A 27,905-nucleotide genomic window follows, 5' to 3' on the forward strand; every position below is an offset into this window, starting at 1 on the left:
TTCTAGAAAGATCATTTCTATACAAAATTCGCAAAGATTACACAAATATCTGCAAAATTCTAATTATACAAATCAAATTCTACAAAAGTTATATAAATCAAGTGAATGAAATAATAATAAAGTACATTTCTCAACAAGTGACGATCAAGAGTTATTAGAGTCTAGTTTTAAAACCATTGTATTAAAAACATTGTATTAAAGCACTACTTAATAGGAAGAAAGTGCTTGTGGAAGAATGTTTTGCAGTTCAGCTGGGTGCTGTTAAGCGTCCTTGCACATTGGCATAAAGTAGTTCAAGTTGTATAGTCATGGAAGATTTACAATCTTGGACAAAATATGTATGGACTTTTTAATCCCCCCCCCCCTTCCCCCCAACTTCAAGGTTGAATTTTGAGGGTCAATCACTGTTTTGGCTCCAACACTGAGCTTGGGGGAGTTAAAATTTAATACTTGTCCACTAATTTATGTCCAAGATTGTACATTGAAAATACTAAATAAATGATATTTATATATATAGTGACATTGAAAAAATAAAGCAGAAATCCTAAATAGACATTCCAGTTATATAGATAATTTAGAAATGTTTGCTAGTATCATACAAAAACAGAATATTAAGCAAAAACGTAGATAAATTAGTCAGATAATTAGTAAATCCAGGAACGTTTGATGTTGGGGTGGCATCATTAATTCAAGATAGGTCCACCTTAATTGTTTCTCCTAAAATATGATAAATGTTACATTTTATGTGTGATTTTCTCATCACAATATCTAAACTAAACAAGAACTGTTTTGCATAAAAATAGTTTGCCGATTGATATGGCGTGGTCAGAATTTATAATTTTCTTGAAAAAATCTGATAGACCTCCTTTAAAAAGCCTAAAATATAAAACTCAGATAGTATAGCCAATGCAATTATTTTTATTTCAATTCCGTCAGTTTGTTCTAAAGGCATCCAATAGAAAGTTTAAAGCGAATATTTTCCTTTTTACACAAGTTATTACATTTTGAAGTTTTCCGAAATTGTCTCAAGGGAAGACTACCATGAGTATCGATGGCTACTATGGTTGAACCAACTAGCTTTTACCCCAATCTCATTTTAAAGACTCATAACAAAGAAAATAAAGGTCTCGAAACGGAATAAATTTGCATTTAATATAGCAAATATGGCAACATTCCAACACGCTTGTTAGTCACAATTTGATATAAAAAAGCTTCAAGGTATGCATTATCGTGTATTAAAGCATTTCCACCAAAAAACATTTCGGTCATTTCGCGAAAAATGATTTTTTACAAACTGAAAAAAAGGATAAAACAGATTATAGAACTTTTTAATAAGAAATTTTAGGAACTTTGTGAAAAGTGGCTGTGAAATCTAGCTAGGTTGGGGGAAACACTAAAAATATCTGGCCATAAAATGAAAACGTAGCTAAGCTAGTTAGCTACTCTCTCCACAAATTTTTAATCAGAAAATACTAAACCTAGATAATAAGATTTTCGACACAAAATTATCTCTGAAAACATGTGTGTTGACGATCTTGAAGAACTTGAAGTTTTTAATTTAATTTAACTTTGTTGTCTTGTTTATTTTTAGCGCCGATTAATACGGCATTTTATTACTTGTTGATGTCTTAAAAAAATTGAACGCAAATAAAGGAAAAGTTCATCAATGTGTTTCTTAACAGCTGTATAATTCTAAAAAGATTTGTCCCTTCATGGAAACATTTTGTAGTTGTTGTCATGACAATGCATGAATACATGTTGACCCTTTAACCCTTCCCTTTATGTTGCTATTAAAGTGAGAAAAATACAGAGGACATAGATTTCTTCAACTACAGTTATGAGATTTTCTCATGCCCACACAAGTTTCTTAAGAATCAGTGCAACAAAGAGATACCTACTAGCACTGGCCAGCCACCAATGTGCCATCATCGATTGCTATATCAGAATTATAGCCATTGCCCCTAACTGCTTTGAACAGGAACTATGTATAAAATGTTACTATTAAAATTCATGTAAACGTTTTATCAAATGGAATTTATTTCAACTATACAAAGAACCGAGAAATGTGAATACTATATTAAACGCCTAACTCTCTCAAAGGACGACTTTATACTTTTTAGGTCCTATAAAAAATTTTACGCAACCATCGGACATTGAAAAGGTGATGCATGTTTCTGCAATATATGCAAAACAGTAATTTCAAATCTTGGTTAAATTTATCAAATTAGCAAGTGGTTTATATCGAGCGGAGCTTCACCGAATTGAACAACAATGTGAGAAATACGTTTTTGGGTATGTAATGGAAATTTTCACCCGATTAGATTACTTACAGACATATTTGCACCTCCAACAGCAACATCAACATCTATATTAACATTCTCCCAATGTGAAGCATTATTTGTCAGCACTCCGATGTTTTCCCAAAGAAGGGTTTGCTGCAGTGTGGCACTATTGACCATGTAGACATGTAAGGAACCCATATATTGGAGAAAACGGGTGTACATTGACACATAGAATGAAAAACAATATTTGGTTTGCATTGGCACAAATGAGGACGAGGTTAGATAGGCTACATGTCCAGTAGGTTTGCCACTAGCTTCGTAATAAATGAAATGACCACAACCTAAAAGTATAACATAAAAGATTAGAGTCATTCTCAAGCAACTAAAAACGTTTAATTGTTTTCTCTCTCCCTCCCTTGTTTTATCACTAAGTTAATCAATTTGTGATATTGTGTTCACTTTTACTATATGAATTAGAAAGTATAAATCTATTGTTTCGGGATAAATTTTTTTACAGGAATGATAAGAACCTTTTCTAATTATATACTATGCTGTTAGAGATCATTTGCAGATTACAAACATAGCATTTATCATGCTCAAAAATTAATTATATAAATAATTACTCCAATTAACTGATCATGCAAAGGTAGTGCAATGTTTGACCCCCGTAATAAAATTGATGGTGTTAAACTTACATAAATACATAAATTCATACATAAATAGAAGAACGATAGACACGAAAGGTTTCATCGCAAATTGCTAAGGATGGTGTTAGTGATGAGATGCATAAAAACCTGGTAGGAATAGGTTTGTAACCCGCAAATAGTGATCATTTTTTATATTAATGTCGTATTTGGTTTTTTTATATTTTCTGTAATATATTTACTTTTAAGGCTTATTTTACCTATCATACGTATCACATAAGCATACCTGATGGGAAGGTATGATCTACATCTGGTCCAGTACTTGGAGACGGAGTGTGGGTGCTAACTACCCAGTGACCAGTTTGATCTGATACCCAACACGGAGTCTCAAAATTACAGTCGAAATCATTGACTAAACCTAGTAACGAAACTAAAATTGTCAAATTGTATAAATGTATTTAAAATATTACAAAGTTCATATGACTACGACCAAATTACCATCTTTTAATAAAAAATAGAACAAGAAAAAGGATCTTTCTACGATAAAAAGCCAAAAAGTAACTAACTTGGACAATCTGAAAGTCGGCAGCCATCATTACAAGTTTCTATATCTGTTAAGTTGCCTTGGCAATTTTTATTTGAACAGATTCTTTTTTTGCTGCGATATCCCTCACCACATGTTCCTTGGCAAGTTGTCCAGCTGGTCCAAGATGACATAACACCAGTTTCTAATATTTGTTAGCGAATTAATTGATTATTCAACACTGAAATATTAGCTTGGGTGATTAGGAAATATGCTTGTTTAAAACAAAAAAGCTTGCTGTCACAAAGGCGGTTAAAGAAACATTTTCAATGGTAAATAATAAGAACAATAAAATCTGTGGTATAAGCAGCTTGTACATAGGTATAAGTAGTCGCCCTTTTTGCCATAATCTCACGTGATTTGTCTTTTTCTGGTTTATTTAAAACCGTCTTCCACCAATTATTATACCAAAATGGGAATATTATAATCACCTGGACATGGTCCCAGAAAGCAAGTTTTAGTGTTGAAAACAAGACCATTACATGACTGAATCATCGCTGTTCGAGTTCTACGTTTGTATCCATGAGCACATGTCGTTGAACAGTCTGTCCATGCTGACCAACCAGACCAATGACAATTATCTAAAAGAGTATATATGGAAGAGACAAAAAGTAGTTTTATAGGCTAGTTTTAACAGCGAATGTGAAGGACAAAATTATATAATCTAAAAATAACATCTGTGACTCCATAAAATACAGTTGGTACTTCCACTAGTGTGAAAGACATGATTTTAAAATAAAAACTGTTGAGTGAAGAAGTTTAATAAAATTTAAAGATTTAATTTTGCGATTGTCATCATCTACCTACATAAAAAGATTTCAAATGACAGAAGGCTATACTTTCCAGGCTTGAGAGTAAAAAAGATGCTTTGAGGAACACTAAGCTACTCTTGCCACACAATACTTAGAACGCGGGTTTATCTTAAAACAATCAGATGTGCCTGTAAAAATTCGTGAAAGTACATATACCTCATTTATTTTTCAAATGTAATTTTCAAATTTAAACCAACAAGTATGAAGTATCAGAAAATATCTAAACTGGTCCTTAGATTCTATTCACCTTGTTAAAATGGAAAGGAAAGCTAGAATAGCTTCAGGTTTCTGCCCAGATGTAAGGTAACAGCCAGTTTATCCAAAGGACGAGTTTTTTAAGTACTAAGACTGATATTTTAAAATTTTAAGTTTTTTCGTGTAAATGTTTCATGTCTTTATTAACCATATGTAAGGCTATACTTTACAGGCTTGAGAGTAAAAAAGATGCTTTGAGGAACACTAAGCTACTCTTGCCACACAATACTTAGAACGCGGGTTTATCTTAAAACAATCAGATGTGCCTGTAAAAATTCGTGAAAGTACATATACCTCATTTATTTTTTAAATTTAAACCAACAAGTATGAAGTATCAGAAAAGATCTAAACTGGTATTTAGATTCTATTCACCTTGTTAAAATGGAAAGGAAAGCTAGAATAGCTTCAGGTTTCTGCCCAGATGTAAGGTAACAGCCAGTTTATCCAAAGGACGAGTTTTTTAAGTACTAAGACTAATATTTTAAAATTTTAAGTTTTTTCGTGTAAATGTTTCATGTCTTTATTAACCATATGTATTGCTCTGGGACTATGTGGCATTAGCATCATGTTTCATCATATTTAAAGGCACAACAAGCAGTTTACATAAATATCAGGAAAATGTATCCTTTAGATAACAATAAAATCGTGAAAATGTTAAGTGAATTACCTGGACATGGTGGAAGAAGACAAGCTCTTGACTCTTGACTAAGTCCATCACATGATTGATTTATAGATGTTCTACTCCTCCTCATATGACCTTGGGCACATGTCGTCGAACATCGTGTCCATCCGGACCAATCAGACCATTGACAGCTATCTGAAAAAGAGTGTTGGTATAAAGGAGACAGATACTGGTGGTCAATATTGACGAGTTACTTTTGTGTTGTGTTACAAAACGTGTCTTCCAAGGCTTAATCTTTCCTAGAAATATAACATCAGCTCCTTTCCTGAGGATTCTGAAAAAACTTAGCAAAAAATCTTTGTTAGCCCATTGTAATGAAAGTTGAAATGAACAAGAGAGCGATTCAGTTTTTATTCAACATAAAGTCCCCTATTGTTATGTCCGTTCATCTTCTAGTGAAAACGTGTGTAGGACATCCCCTCCATCTTGTTCCCTCGGTGTATGATTGCATGACATTATTCAGCTTGCGATGTCACAATATGACCAATGATTTTAAAAGGGTAATGATTACTATAGAAGTGTAATTAAGGACAATTTTGATCATTTTGGTATGAGTTTTTAGTGTTAGAATTATCTACAAATCACGCCTTTGATTACGACCCTCATATGAACAAAGAAGCAAGAGAATTATTATAATGTAGCAAGAAGAAAGAAATCCCAAGGCCAAAAGTCTAGAACAGAACCACCTAAAAAAGATTAATCTTAACTTCGGGCCAACATTTAATGCAAAATACCGGGTACGTAAAATAAAATACTAACCCATTAGGCCTAAAATAGTATTTTTAGGCGATAAAAAACCCCAAATTTTAAGGTAATTTTTTGCACTAATTTTGGCCAAGAAGGGCACATTTTCATGTCACCAACATGTTGAGCATGCTTTTTTATTCACTGTTGTGCTTTATAAAAAACAAACTTTAATACTGGAACTAAATTTGCCCTAAAACAGCAGTTAGGTGAAAAATAAATTTTTGGTGTCGCCATCTTGACCATAAAACTTTGGTGTGAATACGTAGGCGTCTGTGGCAAGAAATCATAAAAATTAAACTTTGTCTGGGCAGGGCATGGTTTAAGTATTTAAAACAACATTAAAATTTTGATAATATATGGAAATACTTTGAATTAATATAAGTTTAGGTCACATGTTAGTAAAATTTAATGGTAAATTAAAGACAATTATTATATGCTGCTACCAGCCTACAAGCAGGCATGTGTGGACAGGCAGCTGTTCCATATTTCACTTCACGAAATATTAAAATACATACGTACCTTGTCTTACTGAGAAGTTATACTGATCAATTGAAGGTACACATTCTTCAACAGAACGTGATGGATTCGATTCACCTTCCGCAAGACAATATCCATTGATTCTGCACATTGATCTCTAAATTCATGAAGCAGAAAATGAGAACCCTTATCAGTTAAACACAACTAAACTTCTCCGTAGCATAGATTGAAAGTCGATTTGAAGCGTTTTGCAATTCTGAGATCCAAAGTAATTTACCTTCACTTCACAAGCAGCAGAGGTTGAATTACATTGAATACATTTTGGGTCGTAAATTACAAATGCCTTTTTATTCCTACTGAATTGTGTCCCATCGTTTGAGAGCTGTACGTAGAATGCATTTGTAGACTTGCCAATAGTGTTGGAGGGGTCACCGACCAAAATAAGAGGAGGAGATGGAAGAGTGCACAATACCTCAGCGAAAGAGACGACCACAGCTCCATTTGTGATGGAGGTGCTTCCAGGACTCTATAATACAAATATAGTTACATTGGGAAAAAACACAGACAGAAAGGATTTTTAACTGGATCCTTAACAACGTGCAAACGTTTATTTTACCTTTGGAGTAAACTTGCAGAATACAGGATTTGATGTCCGGATATTGCTACCCATAACACTGACTGTTAAGCAGCTTTTATTCCTACCATCACAAAGTTCCACACTAGGAACTACGGTCGGAGGTGTATCTGATTATAAGGAAAACAAAAGATTGTTTCTTATAGTTCATAAGAAAAAGATGGTTATTCACACAATAGGTAGGTACAATTAAAAGTTCCTTACAAGAAGAAATAAAGATGTCATTTTCGATTAAATCGATTTTTTACACTAAACCCAAATATTGATGTTTCAAGTACTTTCTGCGAATGGTTTTGTGATGACATTATTAACCCGTCGGTTCCAAAACGGCTTAGTTAGTATCGCAAAATCGCAAAATCGCGAAAGTTGCTTTATCATTTCATACACCCGTCTCAGTCATTTTACTTTGGAGTAGTTTTTTAAAACAAAATGGAAGCCCAAGTAATATGAGCACTGGGTAAGTTTTATCTTACTAAAATTCACTTTTTTGCACTTCTGAATACAACGTTGTCACACAAATGGATGCCTTTTTTCCTATGGATTATTGACAAGGTGCAAATGATGGGACCCCCATTTTGAACACAATATCCAAAAAAAGCGAGACTGCCTACCAAATTGAAACTAGTAAAAGTGAACGTTCTCTAAAAAAATGCAACCTTTCTATAATATATTAGGTTGGTCAAGTCTATGAATTCTAATTTCTTGTATTTTCGACACAGTGGATCTTTATGCAAAATTAATAATAGAAAATTAGCGTACACATGCAAGACTCGAAGTCAGTTATTTCCAACCGTATATAAGTTATTTGGCCTTAAAGTTTTATGGGCAATGCAATGGCTTCACTAATCTTATTTACTGGTTGAAGACACCACTATGATATTAAAACCTACTTGTCTCTATAGAACAGTCTTCTCCCTCAAATCCATCATTGCATGAACAAGTACTGTTCCTGCATTGCCCTTTTCCGCTGCAATCGTTTGGACAAATGCTGTCAGCAAAAGCAGCTGGTGGTGTCAATGTTCCATTGTTGTTCCTCACCCAATATTTGCTAACACCCTTCAGTACAGTTTCTGTACACGATGATGTCATCGAGTCAATGATGGATTGGATATAGTCATAAGAATCTGAAATCTGTAGGTAAATTCAATTTACATATTGAAAGGTCTGAAAGAAGAGCAATTATTCAAAATATCTTTGATGCAAGATTCAAAATAAATGAAAGTACGCAATTATTATTCAGACTTTGCAGGTACACAAGCGGCCGTTTTTCAAATCAGCTCTTCTTTTAACGGATAATGTAAGAAATTGGTGTATGTTAATAATACTCAATTTCAACCAGCATTGATATATCTATTGAACTATGATTTCCATAACAATCCAAAATTGTCTATCCTGACAGGTCATTTCGTTAAACTACTAGAGTACTATACGAACAGCGTGTAACAAATGACGACATCAAATTTATAAGGACTTTTAGTGTATTAAACAATAGGTAAGAATTTTGTGTTACAACAACCCTTACCTGAATATCTGATACACATTCTTGACGAAATGTTGCAATGTCAAAATCCGCTCCCAGTGTTACCGAACACCCTTTTCCTGACGTTGAATTTAAAATAGAGTTATTGCAAAATGATTCAACTTGAGCTTGTGTTTTTCCGCTGCTTGTTGGCCATGTTGAAGGCACAAACGATCGATCTGGTGGATCATATTCGTATATAGTATCATCTCCTTCATCAGGAATAATGATAGTGTTTGATATAGCCCGGCGTCTTCGACGCCTTCGACGGTTACAATCGGAGAACGCTAGAATTTTACAATAAGAATATAAGGCAAAACCGTTAAAAGCAAGATGAAAGTCACAACATGGAATGGAGAGTACTTTTATGGAGTTTTATTCTAAAATGTTCCTCATAAATTTTTCTACGTGTCTACAGTATATAGCTAGCAAAAATTTAACAAGGTTTCTTAAGAATGACGCTTACCGGCAGAAACGATTGTTTTAAAAGTAGTTGCAGACGAGAAGGTTGGTTTTAAAGCAAATCTCCCAACGGCACAGATCGAAGCCACTACATTAGCTCTCGTATGACAGATGCACACGTCAGTTTGTTTTAATTGTGTTGGTGGATCGCATGTCTTCCTCCCGCTTTTTTGGAAAAACAAACTGGCTTTATTCCGTAACCTATAATTTTTGAAATACCATTTAAATGCTCCTATCTCATATAGTCAGACTATTTGCAGTTTTTAGAAACCCGGATTATTTTCTAAAGATTTACTTGTGACAAAAAACCAGGTTTTGATAAAGAAAGAAAACTTTCGATTGGAAGTCCATTGTCAATTTTTTAATTACATGTACAAAAAGAAAACAAAACATTTGAATATTCATATATAGAAGAAGAGTCTTATCACACAAATTCAACGCCGTTTTGCTTGTTGCTCATTGTTGTAATGAAAGTTGATATTAAAAATGCAGTGGATTCACAATTATCAACATTTCTTGCTGTTTTGCTGACGGAGTGATGCGAGGTTTTGTATTTACTGTAAGTTAATTTTTGAGACTGTATGTAGGTAGCTGTGTTACTAATTCTCTGGCGAAGTTGTTTGTTTACATTTAAAGTAATCATTTTGGTTGCTATGAGTTTAAAAGTTTTACCGTGCTATATAAAGCTCATGCTGAAGGCTTTTGTAGCTAATCAGTGCAGCGGATTTCCCGTCTAAACTGGTTATAATAGCCGTCAGTTAATAATACATGATACTGACTTTGTGGAATGGGAAAAGGTTTAATGGAGCAACGATGTTAAGCTTTGTGTGCTCTTAATGTATGTATTTATGTTAAAACGTCTTTTCTTTTGATGGTAAGTTGCGAACTGCCTATGTTAAAATAAAGATATTTTTATTTTTTTTATTTTTCTTTCTTCTTTTCTTCTGACCTTATAGTGTTCTTAAATTCCGAAATTAATAGAAACTAATAGACAAAACAGTTTATATTGTATTAGATATTTTGGTTTAGGACAATGTCTTAACGCTTAGGAGGGGGAAAGGAAAAAGTTGAATAGAGAAAATATATTTACTCTTAAAGACTAAACTAAAATTAATTAGACACTGTGGAAACTTGAAAAATCACATCGACAAACGAAATTATAAGAGAATTAATGTGATTGTGTAGAAAAACTCATTTCTAAGGTCGGGAAACTAAGACATTTTATTTCCTAGCCCATTTCAAATTAATGTAATTGTCATATATGAAATAGCCTAAAATAGTATTCTAGGTAACACCACCATTTTAAGCATGTTTTCTTTTGTTAACTTTGAAATCGTGATTTGAATTTAAACGTCCATGGATATCTATGTAATTGGCATATAGACTTGCTATTAATTATTCAAATACATTATTCGTTGGTCTGGGAAACGATTTTTAAAAAATAGATAAAACAAATAAGAAATAAAGAGAGCATAAATTTGAAAATAACTCACATATGCTGGCAAAATCTCTCAAGGATTAAAATTAATATTTAAAAAAATGTTCTTACTTCCAGCTGTTTACAAAAACAGGACTAGCAGGATACGTTTGTTGATAAACTGTTCCTTCTTTTGATGTCATATCGTTGTTTCGGTTGCCATCGAATCTTCCACATAATCCTACAGTGTTTTGATAATATATAGAAGATATTTGAACATAGACATTGGCAAAAGATGGACGGTGCAGGCGTCGATGGACTTGGAAAGTGATTGTTGTTCCAGATGGAAATTCTATCTATAACATATAAGAATAGTTGGTATAAATATATTCTTTATGACAATTTTTAAAGTTTGCCCAAGAATGTTGTTGACTTTCGAATATAAGAAGGGATTTATTAGAGGCCAGAATCAGAAACAAAATTATCATTTTGTTATAAAAAAGAACATTTTCTTATCAGAATTGATGATTGGTACCTTTTTAATAACATTTAATATAACACGTTTAGAAATGCAGTAAAAAGCAATGGTATTTATAATAAAGGCGGCATTTATTTCCAACTTCTAATGCATGTCCTGTTAGATAGACCAACCTATTTTTATCATAGTTCACCATAAACAACTAAATTGTGTTTGCGAAAGCATTTTATCGCTTAAAATCATTTCTCCCACCATGTGAACAGGTTTATTGTCCTGGTGTACAAATTAAGTTGTAAAAAAACCCTTAAAGGATACGGTAACCCCTTTTAATACACACTCAGTTTATCTAAAATATATCTTCATTTGTTTCCTAAAAGATAAAAAAATTTCCTATAGAATAATGAAATTTATTTCCAACAAATGAAAAATCCACTCTTGACTTTTAAAATGTGTCCTTAAGATCTGAAGTTGATGCGTATGTTAAAAACGTTTAAAACTATGCAATTCGTCAGATTTTCTTTGAGCAATGTTCCAGTAACAAAGATTTCCTGTCTAGGAAATTTAATTGAAAACTTGCACCAGGTCAAAGGAAATTAATTCTTGAAATTTCTTAAGCGTTACCACATGACGAATGAGTATTCATTACTTTTCAAGAGCAAGTAAAAAATATATCATAAATTTAGTCTGTTGATGAAATTGATGTTACAAACAAACCTGAAATCTAGACGGATTTATTTCTTTTAAACTTGTTCCTGGAGACGGAGGGTGCCCAGTTGGAAATCTAAATTTGGGTGCAGCAGAATTGCACATATCAATTGCAACAATATCATCTTTTTCTTGGGCAGCTACAGCGCAGTTGCATGTCACTCCTTGTAAACAATCAAATGTTCTAATGTGGATCTAAAATAACAAATATGTATGTTTTAAAATTGTGGCTACATTAACTTAAGTACTTATTAAAGATTAAAATCAAAAAGTTGTGTGATTAAATGTAGTGTATCCTTTTATTGTCGAAATTTCTTTCAGCAGACGACCAATGACTGTCAGTGCGCAGATAAGTAATAAGGAGAATCCTCCCAGGTATGTAATTTCTCTAAAACTATTCTTACCTTGAAGTTATTTTTACCACTTTGTGCTAACACGAAATCTCCAATGTTATAAAAGAAATACCATCTACTATCAAACGTGGAGATGTAGGGGTCACCAGAAGATGAACAAGAAGCTGTCGTAACGCTTGTCGTTGTAATCTGAGGGAAAGAGAAATAAAATATAAAGTAAACTGCTCTAAATGTTTTATATATCACCTTTAAGGACAAGCTGAACCAATTTATATTAACAAATTTTGTTACCGGAATTTGTTACTAGAATTAGTGCTATATTTATTAGAAATTCGACATTTTTTTCATAATTTTGTGGCCAGTTTTTAATGTTTGGCGAAGATAAAAAGGAATACTGACTTTTTGAAATAAAAACAAAAATAAGAATGAAAGAAGCTCCACGGCTTAGTCTTGAAAAACGATAAAGTTTTTTCTTTTGACCTGACTGTTAATACTGCTTTCAACAGGAATCATGGGATAAGAACTACATCAGACACTAATCTTGTAATTTGTTAACCGTCTGGATTTTTCAAGCGGGCAATACGGGTTTTTTGAGCATTCTGATTGGCTTAGCGCTCTTGACGACGGAACAATATTTTGCAGTATTTTCCGTCGTCAAGAAAAATGGTAGCTTAAAACGTAAACAAGCACAAAAAAAAAGAATTTAAGAAGCATTCAAAATAATTATAATATCTAACTCCTACAATACATTCATTGATAAAAACATTTACATAGGATAGAAACAAAACAATGTCAAGTTTAACAGTTTTATTGATAACACAAAAGGAATTGCTTTTCTGTCTATCTTACAACCCATGCAATAAAAATATTAAAAAAATGATGTATTTCGGGCGTTTACTATGTACGAAATCTAGGTGGGTATACAACTTCATTCTTAATCAAACACATAAAAGGGTAAATTGCAAAGTACTGACTTGAATTTATAATTGAATAAAAATCAAAGTGGTAAAATTAGAAAGTAAGAAAACCTACTTTGATTGGGAGAGAAGGTGCATGATTAAGCCAATCAAACATGTTTGTGGGTCTATTAACAACTGGTGTAATTGTAACATTAACTTCACCATCATCAACAAAATCTTGAGTAGGAAAAATCAACAACTCTTGCAGAGTGGGTAAATTTGGTTTAAATGTGACCATACAGGTACTGAGAAAAACTTCTAATCCTTGGTATGAAAAAGAAATGGTCAATTCACAGTTTGCACTACCATCAGCGCACATAATGGGAATAGTAGAAGTCACGTTCACTTTTGCTGCATCTGAAGACTCAGTTAGTACGAATTGCCGAGGCTCAACCTAGAATTAGAAAACTAAAACGTTGGTTGCCTTTGATTACTGAAGTTTTTTGTTGTGTATTGATCGATTTATTGATATATATATAACTTATCACTGAAACAGTGGCTTTCTTCATGTTGATTATGGAATTATCAGTTATGGTTACACCTCCAATGACTCTTGAAGGATTTGACCTTCCATTTTATGCAGACTTGGGACACAATAGATTGTAAATTTAATAGGCAATAGAGCAATTCAAGTTGCAATAGCAGTTAAAAATAAAAAAATGTGCCAAAAAAAAGGTAGCTTACCTTAATTCCAGCAAAGAACTTGTTACTTTCAAAAAAGCGACTTTTCGTATAAGATGTGTTTGAGTACCATGTTCGAACTTTGCAAGATATCTAAATAAATAAGAATTTCCTTTCTTGGAATGTGCTTAATTTGTTTTAAGGTGAATTGGAATACTCCAAAATTGTCTTCGAACTGTGCCGTTTAAAAATAGCATTCTGATAAAGAAAATTCTAAGTTTTATAACGATTTAATAGAATGTACAGAATTGAATGATTTTTTTAAAATTATTGTTAATTTCTAAAATTTTAGAGATATAACTTCACAACTTGTCATAGTATTCTATTTTCAACTTCTTTTTATCGAAATTTTAGTGGTGATGCAGAATCAGGGCTTGTGTCTGTAAATTCTTAGCCTCACCAGTCTGTAGTAAAAGAAAACTAAGCTGTTATACCGACCACCTTTATTGTCTTCATCATTATCAAAGGATGAATCAATTTGTTTTTTTTGTATTTTGTCTGGAGTCTGGCAGTCTGCTGTCATCTTTCTGTAGCAAATGCTTTGCCTGGCACAGTTAATGGCACACTTTGGTCATCCATTTCACCTGTTTTATTTTATTTTTATTTTTTTATTTTTTTTTACTTTTCTTATCTACACCATTTAATTTATATGTCATTTTCATTATTTTTTTTAGTGGAGACAGCGACTGACGTATGGCGCTTTCATCTATCGTAGATAGTTTTTCTGCTTCATTATTTCCCCATATATATTCTGCAAATATAAACCGTATCCTTCGTAATCATCTCCATTGACAGCATGAGTGGTAAATGGCATCACTTTCACTTTTAATGAAGTCTTGTTTACATTTGAAGCGAATTATTTGCTAATTTTTGCGCAAAATTAAGTTCCGTATCCTGCGCTTTTTCAATTTATTAAGAGTATTCAAAATGGTTTCTCACTGCACGAGTATCACTGGAGAAAAATATGCCTAAAGAAATGGATTTTCGGAGCAAGAAGACTTTGACCATAGTAAGTAAAATTATTAGTTTTAAGTGCTTTAAATGCTCTAAGTGAACTGCTCCTCGAGGAGTTTATCCGGATTTGATTCTAACTGCCCCAAATCACAAATAAATGGTAAATGGAGCACTTGGAGTATTCATAACTGAATCTTGTATGAAAGAAATAACCCCTTATTAGCTGATAACTCGCCAAAAAAATTTTGTATGTATATTAGTGAACCATTACACTTAAGTAGATAAAAACATGTTGTGGTACTTTTGTTGAAAGCATTCGTTAATCTTTACACACTTTGGTAATAAGAATACAAAAATTTTAACCAGATTTGTTATTATTCTTATTTTTCTATTGTTACAAACAAAAGTCCTATTATTCTCAACATAAAATTCCAGCCTGATATTCTTATGAAGCACATTCTTATAAAAGAAAAACATGTATTTGCTTGGTGGACAATACTATGATTTTAAGAACCCTGGGCAGCTATTTTGCCATTGTGTTTATTGATAAGTAAAAATAATTACTCTGTTACGAATACCATATAAACCGTTTTGTCTATCTATGCCAAGAAATATTACCCGAGGTCAAAATTATAGACCGAGCTTGCGCTTACTGAGGGTAATATTTCTCAGAAGAGATAGATAAAACAGTTTATCTTGTATTTATTAACTGATAGCTATTTTGTTTGGGTTTGTGGAAGCCAGGATTATGTTCTAAAGATTTACTTTTGATAAGGTTGTAAAAACCAGGTTTTGATAAAGAAAGAAAACGTTCGTTTTGAATTTCATTATATCAATTTTTCAAATATATATACAAAAACAAAACAAAACATTCGAATATCCGTATATATAATTTTTTTAAACGTTTTTTGAACCAAAGTTTATTCTCCGTCAGTCTAGCACACAAGTGGATTTAAAATTATCAACATCCCTTGCTGTTTTTCTGGTGGAGTGATGCCAAGTGTCGGATTTACTGTAGGCTGATTTTTGAGACCGTATGTAGCTAGCTTTGTTATAAATTCTCTGACGAACTTGTTTGTTTGTTTATATTTATAGTAACCATTTTAGTTGCTATGAGTTTAAAAGTTATACTATGCTGTATAAAGCTCGTAGTGAAGGCTTTTTAGCCAATCAGTGCAGCGGATTTCCCGAATAAACCGGTTAAAAATATCTATCAGTTAATAATGAACTGTATTGATTCATGAACTATTTTATTCATGCAAATGCACAGGAACCTGCTACAATATAAAGCTGTCGCTACATTGAGTACATGTTAGCAAAGCAAACTTCTGGCCAAGGAGGTTTGAAGTAAAAAAGAGAAGCGTCAAAATACAGAAAAGAAGTGTGAGAATACAGACAATAGAACACTTTGGTTCATAGAAGAGAAGTGCTTTTAAATTGGAAGAGAAATGAGCTGTAGGGGCCATCGTACCGCGTCAAGCAACAGAAAAACGTTCTTATTATTTTGTGCATTAATTTACAGATTAATTTGTTGTTGTTTTTGTCTTTGCGTACTTTGATTGTTTTTCCTTAACTTTTTATATTTATTTATTTTATTATACTGAAAGTGGTGATACACGATCCGATTGATCTAATTCGATTTGTCGAATTCGACAAGTTGGATCGTGTATCATGTAAAAATCGTATGTTTTCGGCATGTTCAGACTTTTCGAATTCAATTTTGTAAAACGTCGGATCGGTTTTAACTTTTTCGATCAATCGAAGATTTTTAACCAATCAAAATGCCTAAAATTTGTACATCAAATGTGTGTTCAGAAAAATGTGAGTTTCTATATGAAAAATAAACATTACTAGAGGACGTTTAAAACACCATGTCTTCAAAAAAAAGATAAAAGAGAGTGAGAAGAAAGGAAAAGAGAAAAAAATTTAAACAATTTTCTCGCTTTAACCGATATTTGTGTAATAAATTATCACACACCACAAAAGTATGTCTTTTCTGCAGCCATTTTTTCGTTCACAAACGACGTCTCTAACGTTTTGTTAAATTTTTAAGTGCTGAAATAATAACTGCAACAGCAGCGAGTTCAACTTCGTCTACACCCTCTGAAGACATTTTATTAAAAGAAAAATATCAAAAACCTGTTCTCGTCTATCACCTGTCAAGTTTTGACTTTATTTTAATGCTCAATATAATTTCGACAAATCGAATTCAATTATTTGGATCGTGTATCACCACCTTAAGAGCAATTCACAGGTTTAAAAATCATTTTGCAAGGAACAAGGTATATCTTTTTCGGATGAACATGTCACTTACCTCTGCTCCAAGTTGGTATAAACTTTGAAACACGTTCTCATTCATCAACAAAGATGTTTTCGTGCCATCGGAGAGAATGTCAGTTTTGTTAATCTTTGTATTTCCGTTGTACCACGTGATTTCATATACACCTCTAGGATCGAGCACATCGTCACCAAGAGTGCAATTGAAAACTAAGCGATTATCTTGTGTAGTTACTTTAACGACAGGATAACGATGAATTCTTGGGAAATTCCCTGAAAGAAAGTATTGAAGTTTTCTACCTCAAAGTTACTAATTTCGCTGTTTGGTTCTGTCACGCTGTATTTGTGTTTGTATATGTGTTTTTTATTTTTTGGGTAGGGGGGGGGGGGTTGACTTGTTGCTAGTTATGTTATAACTACAGCTATTTTAATCATAAACTATGCTTTCGCTTCTAACTATTATTGCGATGTAAATAAATTAAAAATGCATTGATTGTGGTATATTCTGCTCTTTTTTTATTTACGAAAGGTTATTTTATAGCTATAGTATGTAATACAGTTATCTTTCGCCAAGAATATTCAGCATCATTAATTCATCTGTTAGTTAAAATGTCGAATTCTGTTGAATATAGCTTTAGTGCTACGCGCATGTAAAATAATGCAGAAAGAAATGACGTAATTATTAAAGAGAAATGTTAATAACAACAAAGATGGTGCATAAAGGAAAAGGTTATAAAAAGTTAAAGCTCAAGAAAGGTACTTCTTTTCTTCTTCATTGCATATTTATAATTAAGTATATCTGCTGACTCAGCAAATTAAAGAATGAACCAAAACACCCTCTAAGTGCCTGAACGCCAATATTTTCAGGAAAAAACTATGAAAACTCAGATAGGTAACACACTGACTGAAAAGTTTATCTATTTGAACGGTTAAAAAAGGGTTAATGCCACCTTTTTTTAATGTGTCCACATTTGACATTCTAAAGCTTATTATATCTTGATAAAGACAAATTTCTTGCCTCCAGGTTCTCCCATTCTATACATCCACATTCCATCCAGACCAACATTTGATGTATCTACTAATTTGCTCACATTTGCCATGCGGTGCAATGGATGTCTGAAAAAATTTGATTCGGTAATGTTTCCATCATTCCACCCAACCTGTTTGAAATAACACAAATTAAAATTTTTTTAAATATTGAATTGTCACGACTTAAAATTTGTATATCGATACTTTACGACACCTGTTTACTGTTTTGGATAATATATATGTAAAATAATAATTTAATCAACCGAATTAGGTCTTAAAATAGTTATTCCCTGCTTTTAAAAATTTTGTTGCATTTATCGTGTCTTTACTGAGAGACGACATCTGATAAAACAATACTTTGTTTAAATCGGTAAATATTTTGTTGGCTAAATTAGAATCATATCTAATTGATGGTTTCACCAACAGTTGCATAGTTTCACGCAAGATCGATTACGAGAGTTGGAAATGAAATGAAGAAAATCATTCAGTTGCTGCTTAGACCCCGTAATAGCTATGCAAAGTTTAGTTGACAAAAAAGCTTAAATTTAATAACAAGTTAATTTGCTTCCCATTTTTTTATGAAAACTGTAATGATTCAAATCTTATTTTTTTTTTGGAAAAAATTTTTTTAATTGTTATTTTCCAATTTCTTGTGTATTAGCATGTCCTGATTTGTGTGCGTGTGTGGGGGGAGGGGGGAGTGACAAATGTAGATAAGGAGCCGGATAAATAAGGATCTATATTTTCAAGAAATATGACTCTTTATAAATGAAATCTTTTTTTTAACGAGGTAATTTTAGATGCCAATTCTTTACGACATCTCCACGATAGAGAATTACGACAAAACGTTTTATGCTGATTAAAACGTTTTTAGGAAAAAGGTCGAATTAACACGAAAAAAAGCATGAAGTAAAATTGATGAAATGGGTTTTTTTGTGTGCGTTTCTTTTAAAAAAAAAACCGTAGCAAGATATTGTTGACATTGTAATGCTGAACTGTTAGAGAAAAGATACGCAAACAAATATAAAAATGAGAAAAACTTCGGGCGTGTTAGTGGAAAGTAAAAATGTAGAGCATTAAATAGAAACTTTCTTTGTATCGTAGAAAATTTTCGGCTGGCTCATTCGATAAGAGGGAAAATTTAAAGTTTCTATTTTTTTGATTAAATTAGAAATAAAAAAACAAAACATTTCGATCCCATTTTGCAAACCGATGCAAAGTACTGCTCGCGCTCGTTAACACACCCTAACCCTAACCCTAATACTAACCCTAACTCTAACCCAAAAATTAACAAACGAGAAAAAGAAACAAAAACAAGCGCAGTATAAAGAGAAACAAAACAAACTAAAAGAACAAATGTCTTACCGATGTTGTTCTGGATAAATAGTCCAATTGATTGTACAGAAAGAATGCATAAGTTTCTGTTGCGTCACATGCCAATGCAAGTTGGAAAGTCACTTTTGCCTGTAAAAGAAAACTTTTTATTACAAACATTATACCAAGTTAGGTGCTAAGTGAACTTTTTTCAAGTTCTGTCGTTCTATGGTATTTTACACTCGTAATTTTCTCTTCAAAGTAACACTGGCGCCTTACAATTCAACGTTCTGTAAATAAAACAGGACGGTGGTAGACGTAAACCTTTCGAAGAACCTTACTATGACAACCATTTCCTCTATGATGTACCTTCTGTTGCAAGCATAACATGTGTGTTATGATGTAGTATATTCGTACAAAGATCTTACACATTTACATGTATCCATACTACAAAAGATCTTTTCAAAACTTAAGGGAGAAAAGGTTATGGGTAAAGCTCTATTTTCTAAAGAACCTTATTGGATGCTATTCCAGATTTTAAATTACGAATAGTTTTAAAAATTGTCTGATGGCAGTTGCTAACTGCGTAAATGAATGCAATGCAAGTCTGAAAGAAAAAACAAATATAAATAAACTTACTCGGCTGTTCCTATAAATATTTGTTTTAAACCATGTAACAACAAGCACGAAATGTGGTTGAATCGCTATTCCTCTTCTTTGTAAGATTTCTCGTGAAGCTTTTTCCAGAGCTGGTCCTGTTTTATGTACCTGATAGTAAAACTTTCCAGATGTTTCTATGAACATAAGGTCATTCCAAAATGGTGCTATCATGGCAACACCGTTTAGAGGGAATTCCCGCGACGTATATACGTTGTATATTGATTTTCCAAATGCAATATAGCCGTTTGTGGAAATCTGAGAAGAAACATTGTATGGTAAGTATTATCAACTAGTTCAACAGTATCTAGATGGTTCACTCTTTCTAACATCTATTAGAATACTGTTATGTGCTAATCTTATGTACCAGTACTGTTACGAAGAAAAATTGATTTAAAGATGTATGAAAGCATACAAGTATTATTTTCATGCTGACATCTTCTATTTTTTTAAGGAGTGATATATACCATAACATTTGCGTATCAAGTGTTATGGTGCCTGTCACATGACAATTACAAACCATGAGTTAATAAAAAATTGACTTTTGCTAATGCCAGCATTCTTTATTTCACGAGAAAGTCGGAACGGTTCCATAAACACGCAATCCATTTATTAAATGGATTGCGTGTTTATGGAACCGAACGCATGCGCACTAGGTGGCAGGATAGTAGCGCCAGTGAAAACAAGAGGTTCTGGTTGTGATTGTACTTATACTTGAAAAAATGCCTGATTCTTGTTGTGCAGTAGGCTGCTCCAATAAAAGAAAAAAAGGTGGAAAATTAAAATTTTATCGCATACCATTCGGTCACAATGAAGAAAGCAAGAAACTTCGTCAACTTTGGGTACAAGCAATAAAGAGAGAAAAATGGACAGAAAAACAAATAGATAACTCAAGAATTTGCAGTGAACATTTTATATCTGGTAAATAAAAATACCTTTTTATATAAAACATAATTTTTAACAACAAAAGTAATGTTATCCATATAGCTAGCTAGTTATTTAGATGTAGCTGCTAGATATATAAAATTAAACTCTTTAATGCTAGCTAACCTAGCTAGCTATTTAGTATCTATAATAACTAAATGTGCCACAAAAAAGTCTTAGCAAATTTTTTTTATATTCCAGGAGAAAAATCTAAAGACCCACACCATCCAGATTATGTGCCATTAAAGTTTGCGTACAAAAAAGAAGTGTTTCAGCAGCAAAAGCTACACAGATTTGAGCGAAAGGATGTCTTCTACATCTAGTCACACTGACACTGATGCTGACTTTGATACAGGTGTAGACAATGTTGAAAATGATGCAGAGCTGTGCACAAAATCTTCACAGACTGAAGTTACATTGGAAAAATTGCAGCAAGAAATTTTTAGTCTCAAAAAGGAAAAAGAAGGCATTCAAAAAGAGTTATCTACAGCTAGGGTGGAATTATTAGAACTTAAGAATGATGTGGTTCAACCTTTAGAAAATGCTTCAAGCACCAAATTTTCTTATGATACTGTGGTTGCTGAAAATATGTTGAATTTGTATACTGAGATTACCACGCCTGGTTTATTTGAATGGTTTTTATCGTTATTTGTTAGAAAAGTGAGATATTTTAGCGAGAAACTTTCTCATAATGATCATTTGTTGCTGGTGCTTATGAAGCTAAAACTAGGTCTATTAAACAAAGATTTAGCTTATCGTTTTGGCTTGAGCGAGACAGTAGCTTCTCGAATATATCGTAGATGGATCCCTATCATATCTAGAGAGACATGCCATTTAATAATATGACATGATAGAGAAGCCTTGCGACGTCATTTGCCAAACAGCTTTAAAAAAAATTTTCAGAATTGTACATGCATAATTGATTGCACTGAAATTTTTGCTGAACGATCATATAACCTAAATGCATGTGCACAAACATGGTCCAACTACAAAAATACTTGCACAATGAAATATCTTATCAGAATAACACCAGCTGGGGCAGTTAGCTTTTTGTCACGTGGTTATGGTGGTCGAATTTCTGATAAGGAAATAACAACACAAAGTGGATTTCTTGATAAGTTGCAGCATGGTGATTGTATACTGGACGATCGTGGTTTTACGATAGCACAAGATCTTGCTACTAGGGGTGCTTACTTGAAAATACCTAAATTTGCACGTGGAAAAGCACAAATGAGTGCAAGTAATGTGGTGATATCCCGGAAAATTTCCAATGTTCGTATACATTTAGAACGTGTTATTGGAAGACTTCGAAAGTTTCGTATCCTGCAGTCAATTATTCCAATATCGGAAATTGACTTAATAGATTATGTTATGTCAGTTATATGTGTGTTAGTAAACATTAACAAAAGTGTTGTTGCACAATAGGTTCTTTATTGTAATGTTTTTTTGTTTTTGCATGTTTCGCAAAACCATTTTCCAGAAGGTGCACGGAGTAAATTTACACAGCAATAATGATACCATTCTATTGCACAATTTTTGCCATCGCATGCAATCATTGGTAGGAAGCTTGGTCTTTTGCAAATACAATACAGCTTTTCTGTCTTGTCAGTTTCTTGATCCATGCTTCGTGTCACAATTTCTGGCAAAATCATTGTGAAAAAAACATGCTCAATTTTTGATATTAATTTTTTACAAAATTCTGTGTCTTGATGAACATTGGATAGTTTATAATTTTTATCACTTCACACAAAAAAGTAATCAAATTTTGTGTTTGTAACAATCATTTGCTGTTGGATTTGGAAATAATACTGATGATTTGTTTTCATGTTGCCATCCGAATCAATAGGGAATGTTTTATCACACTCAACATCATCAAAACCTGAGCTGTATTTATAAGGACATTTTATTTCTAAAACGCCTAAGCCGTGACATTTACACAAAACAAGAGCATCAGGTGATGCTCCCATAAATGGGTATTCTTCTGACACATGTAAACCAGTTTCTTTTACAATAACGTTTTCATGATTTTTTGTGAACACCTCAACAAACTTTTTTCTAGCAGTTGCTTTTATGTCAATACCGTATTGTTGTGCTCATACAGTTATATTTGTAGAATATTGCATGATTGTTTCTGTAAATTTTTTTTTAGAATTTTCATTATTTAGGTTTAAACTATATGCTCTTTTTGAGACAGATGTTGTGATTCTACCTGCTCTATGAATTTGCCATGCTGTTGACAAGCGCTGTTCTCTTGTAACTTTCGTTAAATTTTTGCACTGACTGTCACAGTAGCCATTTTTGTATTCATAATAAAGCTCTCTGCACTCTGATTGAATTTCTTCAGGATTATTATTAATTAATTGTGGCTTAAAAAGGCTTGTCAAAGGTTCAGGAATACTATTTAATTCGGTTTCGTCAGCAGTGTCAGTTTCACTATTGGTAACTGTAAAATCTTCTGGATCATTGTCGTATAGGCTAGTAAGAATTGCATCTGGATTTACTGTATAAAGTTCTTTTAATTTTTGTTTATGAAACTCATTATTTAAATGTGTGGGATCCCTAAAAGAAAAAGGCTTCTTCATTCTATCCGACACAACTTTTTTTTCTTTGGGTACTGTTTGCTTCTGCTTTGGTCTGCTAAAGTCTATCTCAGTCATAAGAGCTGGTTCTGCGAATCGTCTAAAGCGTTTCCAAGCGCAAAGTTCACTTGTACATGCAATTTTGTTTATTCCTAATAATGCACCGGCTTGTAGCTTAAATAATAGAGCCCCAACACGCCTGCATGCTGAACCAAGTCTAAACAAAATGTAGTGTATTAGAGCTAGGTTGCCTAATAAGTTATATACACAATGCTTAATAACTTGCTTCCCGGCCATGCATGTGCAGTTTGCAGTAAGGACCCAGCCACCCTTCTTATGTAATGCAACCCATACTTCATATAGTTTTTGTTTTTGGCCTAGTCTTTGACTTGGTAAAAACTTTAAAATGCAAGTAGAGCATTAAGGGGAGAAAGTCATAAAAAATAAAAAGCTAACAATATAGCAAAGGCAAACAAAACTTTGTTTTAATGTAACAAAATTCGCTTTTTGCATCAATGTTATGATATTAGACGTCTTGTACATGACCACATAAAAAAGTTGTATGAATCCAATGATTTAAAAGCCTTCATCCACTCGTGAGTGATACCACTTTTAGGACTTTTCACTAAGTACATACGGATATCTCCAAATGTTATATCTGGTAAATACTTTGGATCGTTTTGCCAGTCTTTTTTAAGGTATAAGGATCTGGTAATACATCATCATTGGCTAGGGTGAGCTTTATAATATACGAAGTTTTCTCATCTTTATCAAGCGAAAGAAAATAACTTGAATCTCACCACATGGCGTCCTAGTTATTTCAGCAGCAACGACAAGCAGGCCGGTTAATTTCGGCGAACGTATTTTTTTGTAAACCTTGGGAGATGTGAAGCCCTATACGTGCGCCGGCGCTCGCTGTTTTTTATCCTGCCAGCTTCCACAAGGTCCGAGAAAATGTAAACAAATGACGTCACAACGCAAGCCATCTATTACAATGGCAAAGAAACGTGTTAATCCATCATCCCTTCTCCTGTAAAATTAAGTCAGATATAAACACACTTGAACACTTGAACTTGGATAGTATATTTTGATAACTGCAATCCTAGACCAAAATATTGACACAAAGGACATTTTTCGCCCTTTTTTTCATATATGGACAGCTTCACACGGTGAATGCTTTGCACCCGGCAGGCTGTACAGCAGCTACTTTTGCACACACGTAGGCACACATAATGTGATATTTGCATTTCCTAACACGCCGCACTACAAAATAATCCACTTTGGGGCACTCGATGTTCCAAAATTCCTGCTGACGTCAACAACAATTAACACATTTTTTCAGCCTTTTTAATGAAGTTATCAGCAAAATCTTTTTGTGATAAGAAGGACAATGAACTTTTAAAAACAAGAAAAAAATCAGCTTCTACGAACTCCAACTTTTTACAATCTCGTTATTTTTCATCAGCTTTTGCTTTTAAATGAACCTCGGGTTAGCCCTGTTAAAACAATGTGCGGAGTTTTTTTGTTTATTCATATTTTTTTAATAATAGCCCTTTGTTTTTTTCAAAAGATTCTTTGTTAGCATCCCCTGATATGCATCGAGCGTTGTTAAAAGAACATATTCCGAATAAAAAAATTTCCGCACACAATATCATGGCTGCATGGTTCACCAATGTTGTCTGAAAATTTTAAAGTAAAACGAAAATGCTATCGAAAGTTAAAGCTCGTGCAGTGTAGCATAATGAAGATCGTCTAAATTTCTACATAATGCACCATATTTGTTGTTAATAACGTTTCTCTTTAATAATTACGTCATTTCTTTCTGTACAATTTTGCAAGCGCGTAGACTTAATCTATATTCGGCAGAATAAATAATTCCACATGAATTTTAATTTAAAGAGAAATTGTTGAGGTCAAATTTTTTGGGTGAAAGGTAATAGTATTTAAGCTAAAAAATCATAACAAGTGTGTTATAATAGAAAAAATATGGATATATAGTCTGAAAATAACATTCCGTAACTAATTGTGTAAAAAAAAATTCCGATTTTAAAAGGGTTACAACTTTGTTAGGGCGAATCTCCACGGGACGATTTCCATGACGATCGTCATAAATACTCGAATTTGATTGGTCGCGATTTTCGTCATGACGAAAAGTTTAATTGGTTTCTACTTTTCGTCACAAAAATCGTCGCGAATATCGTCCAGTGGAGATTCGGCCTTATTATAGTTTTTTTCGTCTCTTTTAAATGAAATTGACAACAAATCATTCTGTGATAAGAAGCATACAATACATTTTAAATGCTTTTGAGTGGATTCCCCCACGCGATTTCGTTTAAAATGTTTATTTCAGCCTTCTTAATTAAATTGTTAACAGCACACTAATTTAAATGGATTCTTCCACGGGTTTGAATAACTAGTTATTATGATCAAATACAATGATTTATGCTTGGTTTATATTATACACAAGTTATCGCACTTGTTCTCGAAAGATATTTATTTATTAACTAGTCGTTAGCCCGTGGGAAAATCCACGGGTTTGCTCGTCCTTTTTATACTTGCGCAACTAACCTACCATTATGCGTGACAGACGGAAAGACGTATACGGGTATTATAATATAGATTCTTGTATATTTTATGTAATTGAGAACGTAAAAAACTTAGAAAATATTTCCAATATTTTTTTTGTCACTGTGTGATTCTACTTATGTTTTTACAGTTGAACATATTTTCTTACTCGCAAAGTCATTCTACTGCATGAAAGTCCCCTTATCTTGACTCTTTTTCGAAATACTCTACGCGACGAAACAAATCAGTTCTAAGACTACAAGCAACTGTGGCTATAGCTGCAGACTACGTCGTGAGAAACAGACTCCAGCTAGTTTTGTATATATTTATGCTGTTTTCACTTGGTTTTCATTCAGTTTGGTGGGAGTGCTGTTTAACCTAGCAGAACGCTGTTTTCTTTGCGTTATATTCACCCATGGGGGTATGATTTACCTATCTAACCTTACCTGAGCTACAGTTTGGGTTGTGGCTAGCTAGCTAAGTATAGCTATAAACTAAACGTAGGCAAGTACAGATGGTGTTACGTTAAGATAGAAAGGTAGTTTGTTCCTTTACGTGGGTGTAAATACTTTTAATTATTTTTTTACTGACAATTAAATTAGCAATGACAGATTGTATGTTGTGTTTTTACTTAAACTGACAATAAGTTTGACAACAACTTATAGGCTGTAGCCTGTGTTTTTCTTTTAACCAAAGATATACCGTAGCTGTATGACTAATAGGAATATTTTACGGAAAAATTAGTATGTATTATTAAATTCCTGGGTGACTTGTTAGCTGAACCGAGCTGTTACATGTGGGTTTTTTTGAAACAAATTCGCGAGGAGAAATGATTTTATAAGAAAGGACATAAATTCGACGCTGTAAACACTTCACACAGATGTGGTGCATGGTTTACCTGTAGCGCTCATCTTGGTGTTACTCACAATTAATTTCTGAACTCTTATCGGAAGTTAGACGATTATTCTTTAGCATGTGTTCTTTTTTCAGCTTTAAAGGGAAGAAGTGGGCAATTTTTTTTCGGAACACAAAATGCATCTGAAATGCTTTTACTGAATATGCGACACGAGTTTCCTGAACTTAAGCGCTTAACATGGCACTTAACTTTTAAAGTCCTATACATTTCCTTGTTCACCTTTTAGAGCTTTACATAACAGGAGTAACGAATAAACTAAGTTATTTAAATATCTTTTTGACTTCATTTATCTCTTTAGATTTTCGCTTTTGTTTCATCCTCCCCTTTTGATTGAAAGTAACAAGTCTATTTATAGTAAAAAATTGAAAATGAATAACAATAACATATATTTTATATTTCCAAACTTATTTCGTGAGTTTTTCTGGCTTTTTGTAATATCTTTTATTATGTATGCAAGACACAAATGAAGGGATCAAATGTTTGTGATTCCAAGAAGACTTACGTTAAATCATGCATAAAAAGACAAGTGGATAATGTAGATGGACAATGCTCTTACCTGAACATTAGTGTTATTAATTCTGTCAAAAAACGGAATGTGAGGTGTTATAATTTGCAGAACACCATCATCTATGGACAAAAGTTGTATGTTATTTTCTCTATCAATTATTGCTGTATCACCTTCTCCTCCATATTGAAAAAAATCGGAAAGTGGTAACGCTAACACTTTTGTGAATATTGCTGCAAACATCAAAGCCTTGACGAAAAAGTTCGCCATCATGGTAAGAAGTACTTGCAGATATCTTTTCCTAATGTGTTTATCTCTTATAATGTTAGTCAAAGGAGGTATATCTTAAGATATATGTTAATTCGCCAATTACTACTAATTTAATAAGTTAATTATATAAAATTGAATTGATTTATTTTCTGGATTACGTTACTGTCTATTTGAATATTCATGCGAAATTAGGAAGTATAAATCTGTCAGATGCACTTTGCTACG

The 27,905-nt window shown here is 32.9% G+C and overlaps 1 protein-coding gene across 3 annotated transcripts; it reads right to left on the bottom strand.

Annotated features, from left to right (window-relative positions):
- LOC130638810 (von Willebrand factor D and EGF domain-containing protein-like) lies at nucleotides 1-27,713 on the bottom strand. 3 transcript variants are annotated; one of them, XM_057447032.1, is made up of 23 exons: nucleotides 27,462-27,713; nucleotides 19,904-20,179; nucleotides 19,316-19,414; nucleotides 17,940-18,081; nucleotides 16,959-17,194; nucleotides 13,694-13,783; nucleotides 13,083-13,403; nucleotides 12,102-12,239; nucleotides 11,707-11,892; nucleotides 10,647-10,870; nucleotides 9,102-9,298; nucleotides 8,639-8,922; nucleotides 8,007-8,247; nucleotides 7,099-7,226; nucleotides 6,760-7,008; nucleotides 6,525-6,639; nucleotides 5,244-5,393; nucleotides 3,941-4,090; nucleotides 3,493-3,654; nucleotides 3,213-3,344; nucleotides 2,331-2,623; nucleotides 1,899-1,981; nucleotides 1-717 (listed from the first exon to the last, which is right to left on the bottom strand). In XM_057447032.1, coding segments are annotated over exons 1-23 (4,119 nt in total). In that variant the 5' UTR covers nucleotides 27,684-27,713; the 3' UTR covers nucleotides 1-716. The 3 variants fall into 3 exon arrangements, with proteins under 3 accessions (XP_057303015.1, XP_057303014.1, XP_057303016.1); XM_057447031.1 differs by lacking the exon at nucleotides 1-717 and adding an exon at nucleotides 785-1,294; XM_057447033.1 differs by lacking the exons at nucleotides 1-717; nucleotides 27,462-27,713 and adding exons at nucleotides 788-1,294; nucleotides 24,225-24,282.
- Nucleotides 27,714-27,905: the final 192 nt, after the last annotated feature.

The sequence above is a fragment of the Hydractinia symbiolongicarpus genome, chromosome 1 (assembly GCF_029227915.1).
Source record: "Hydractinia symbiolongicarpus strain clone_291-10 chromosome 1, HSymV2.1, whole genome shotgun sequence".
NCBI lineage: Eukaryota > Metazoa > Cnidaria > Hydrozoa > Anthoathecata > Hydractiniidae > Hydractinia > Hydractinia symbiolongicarpus.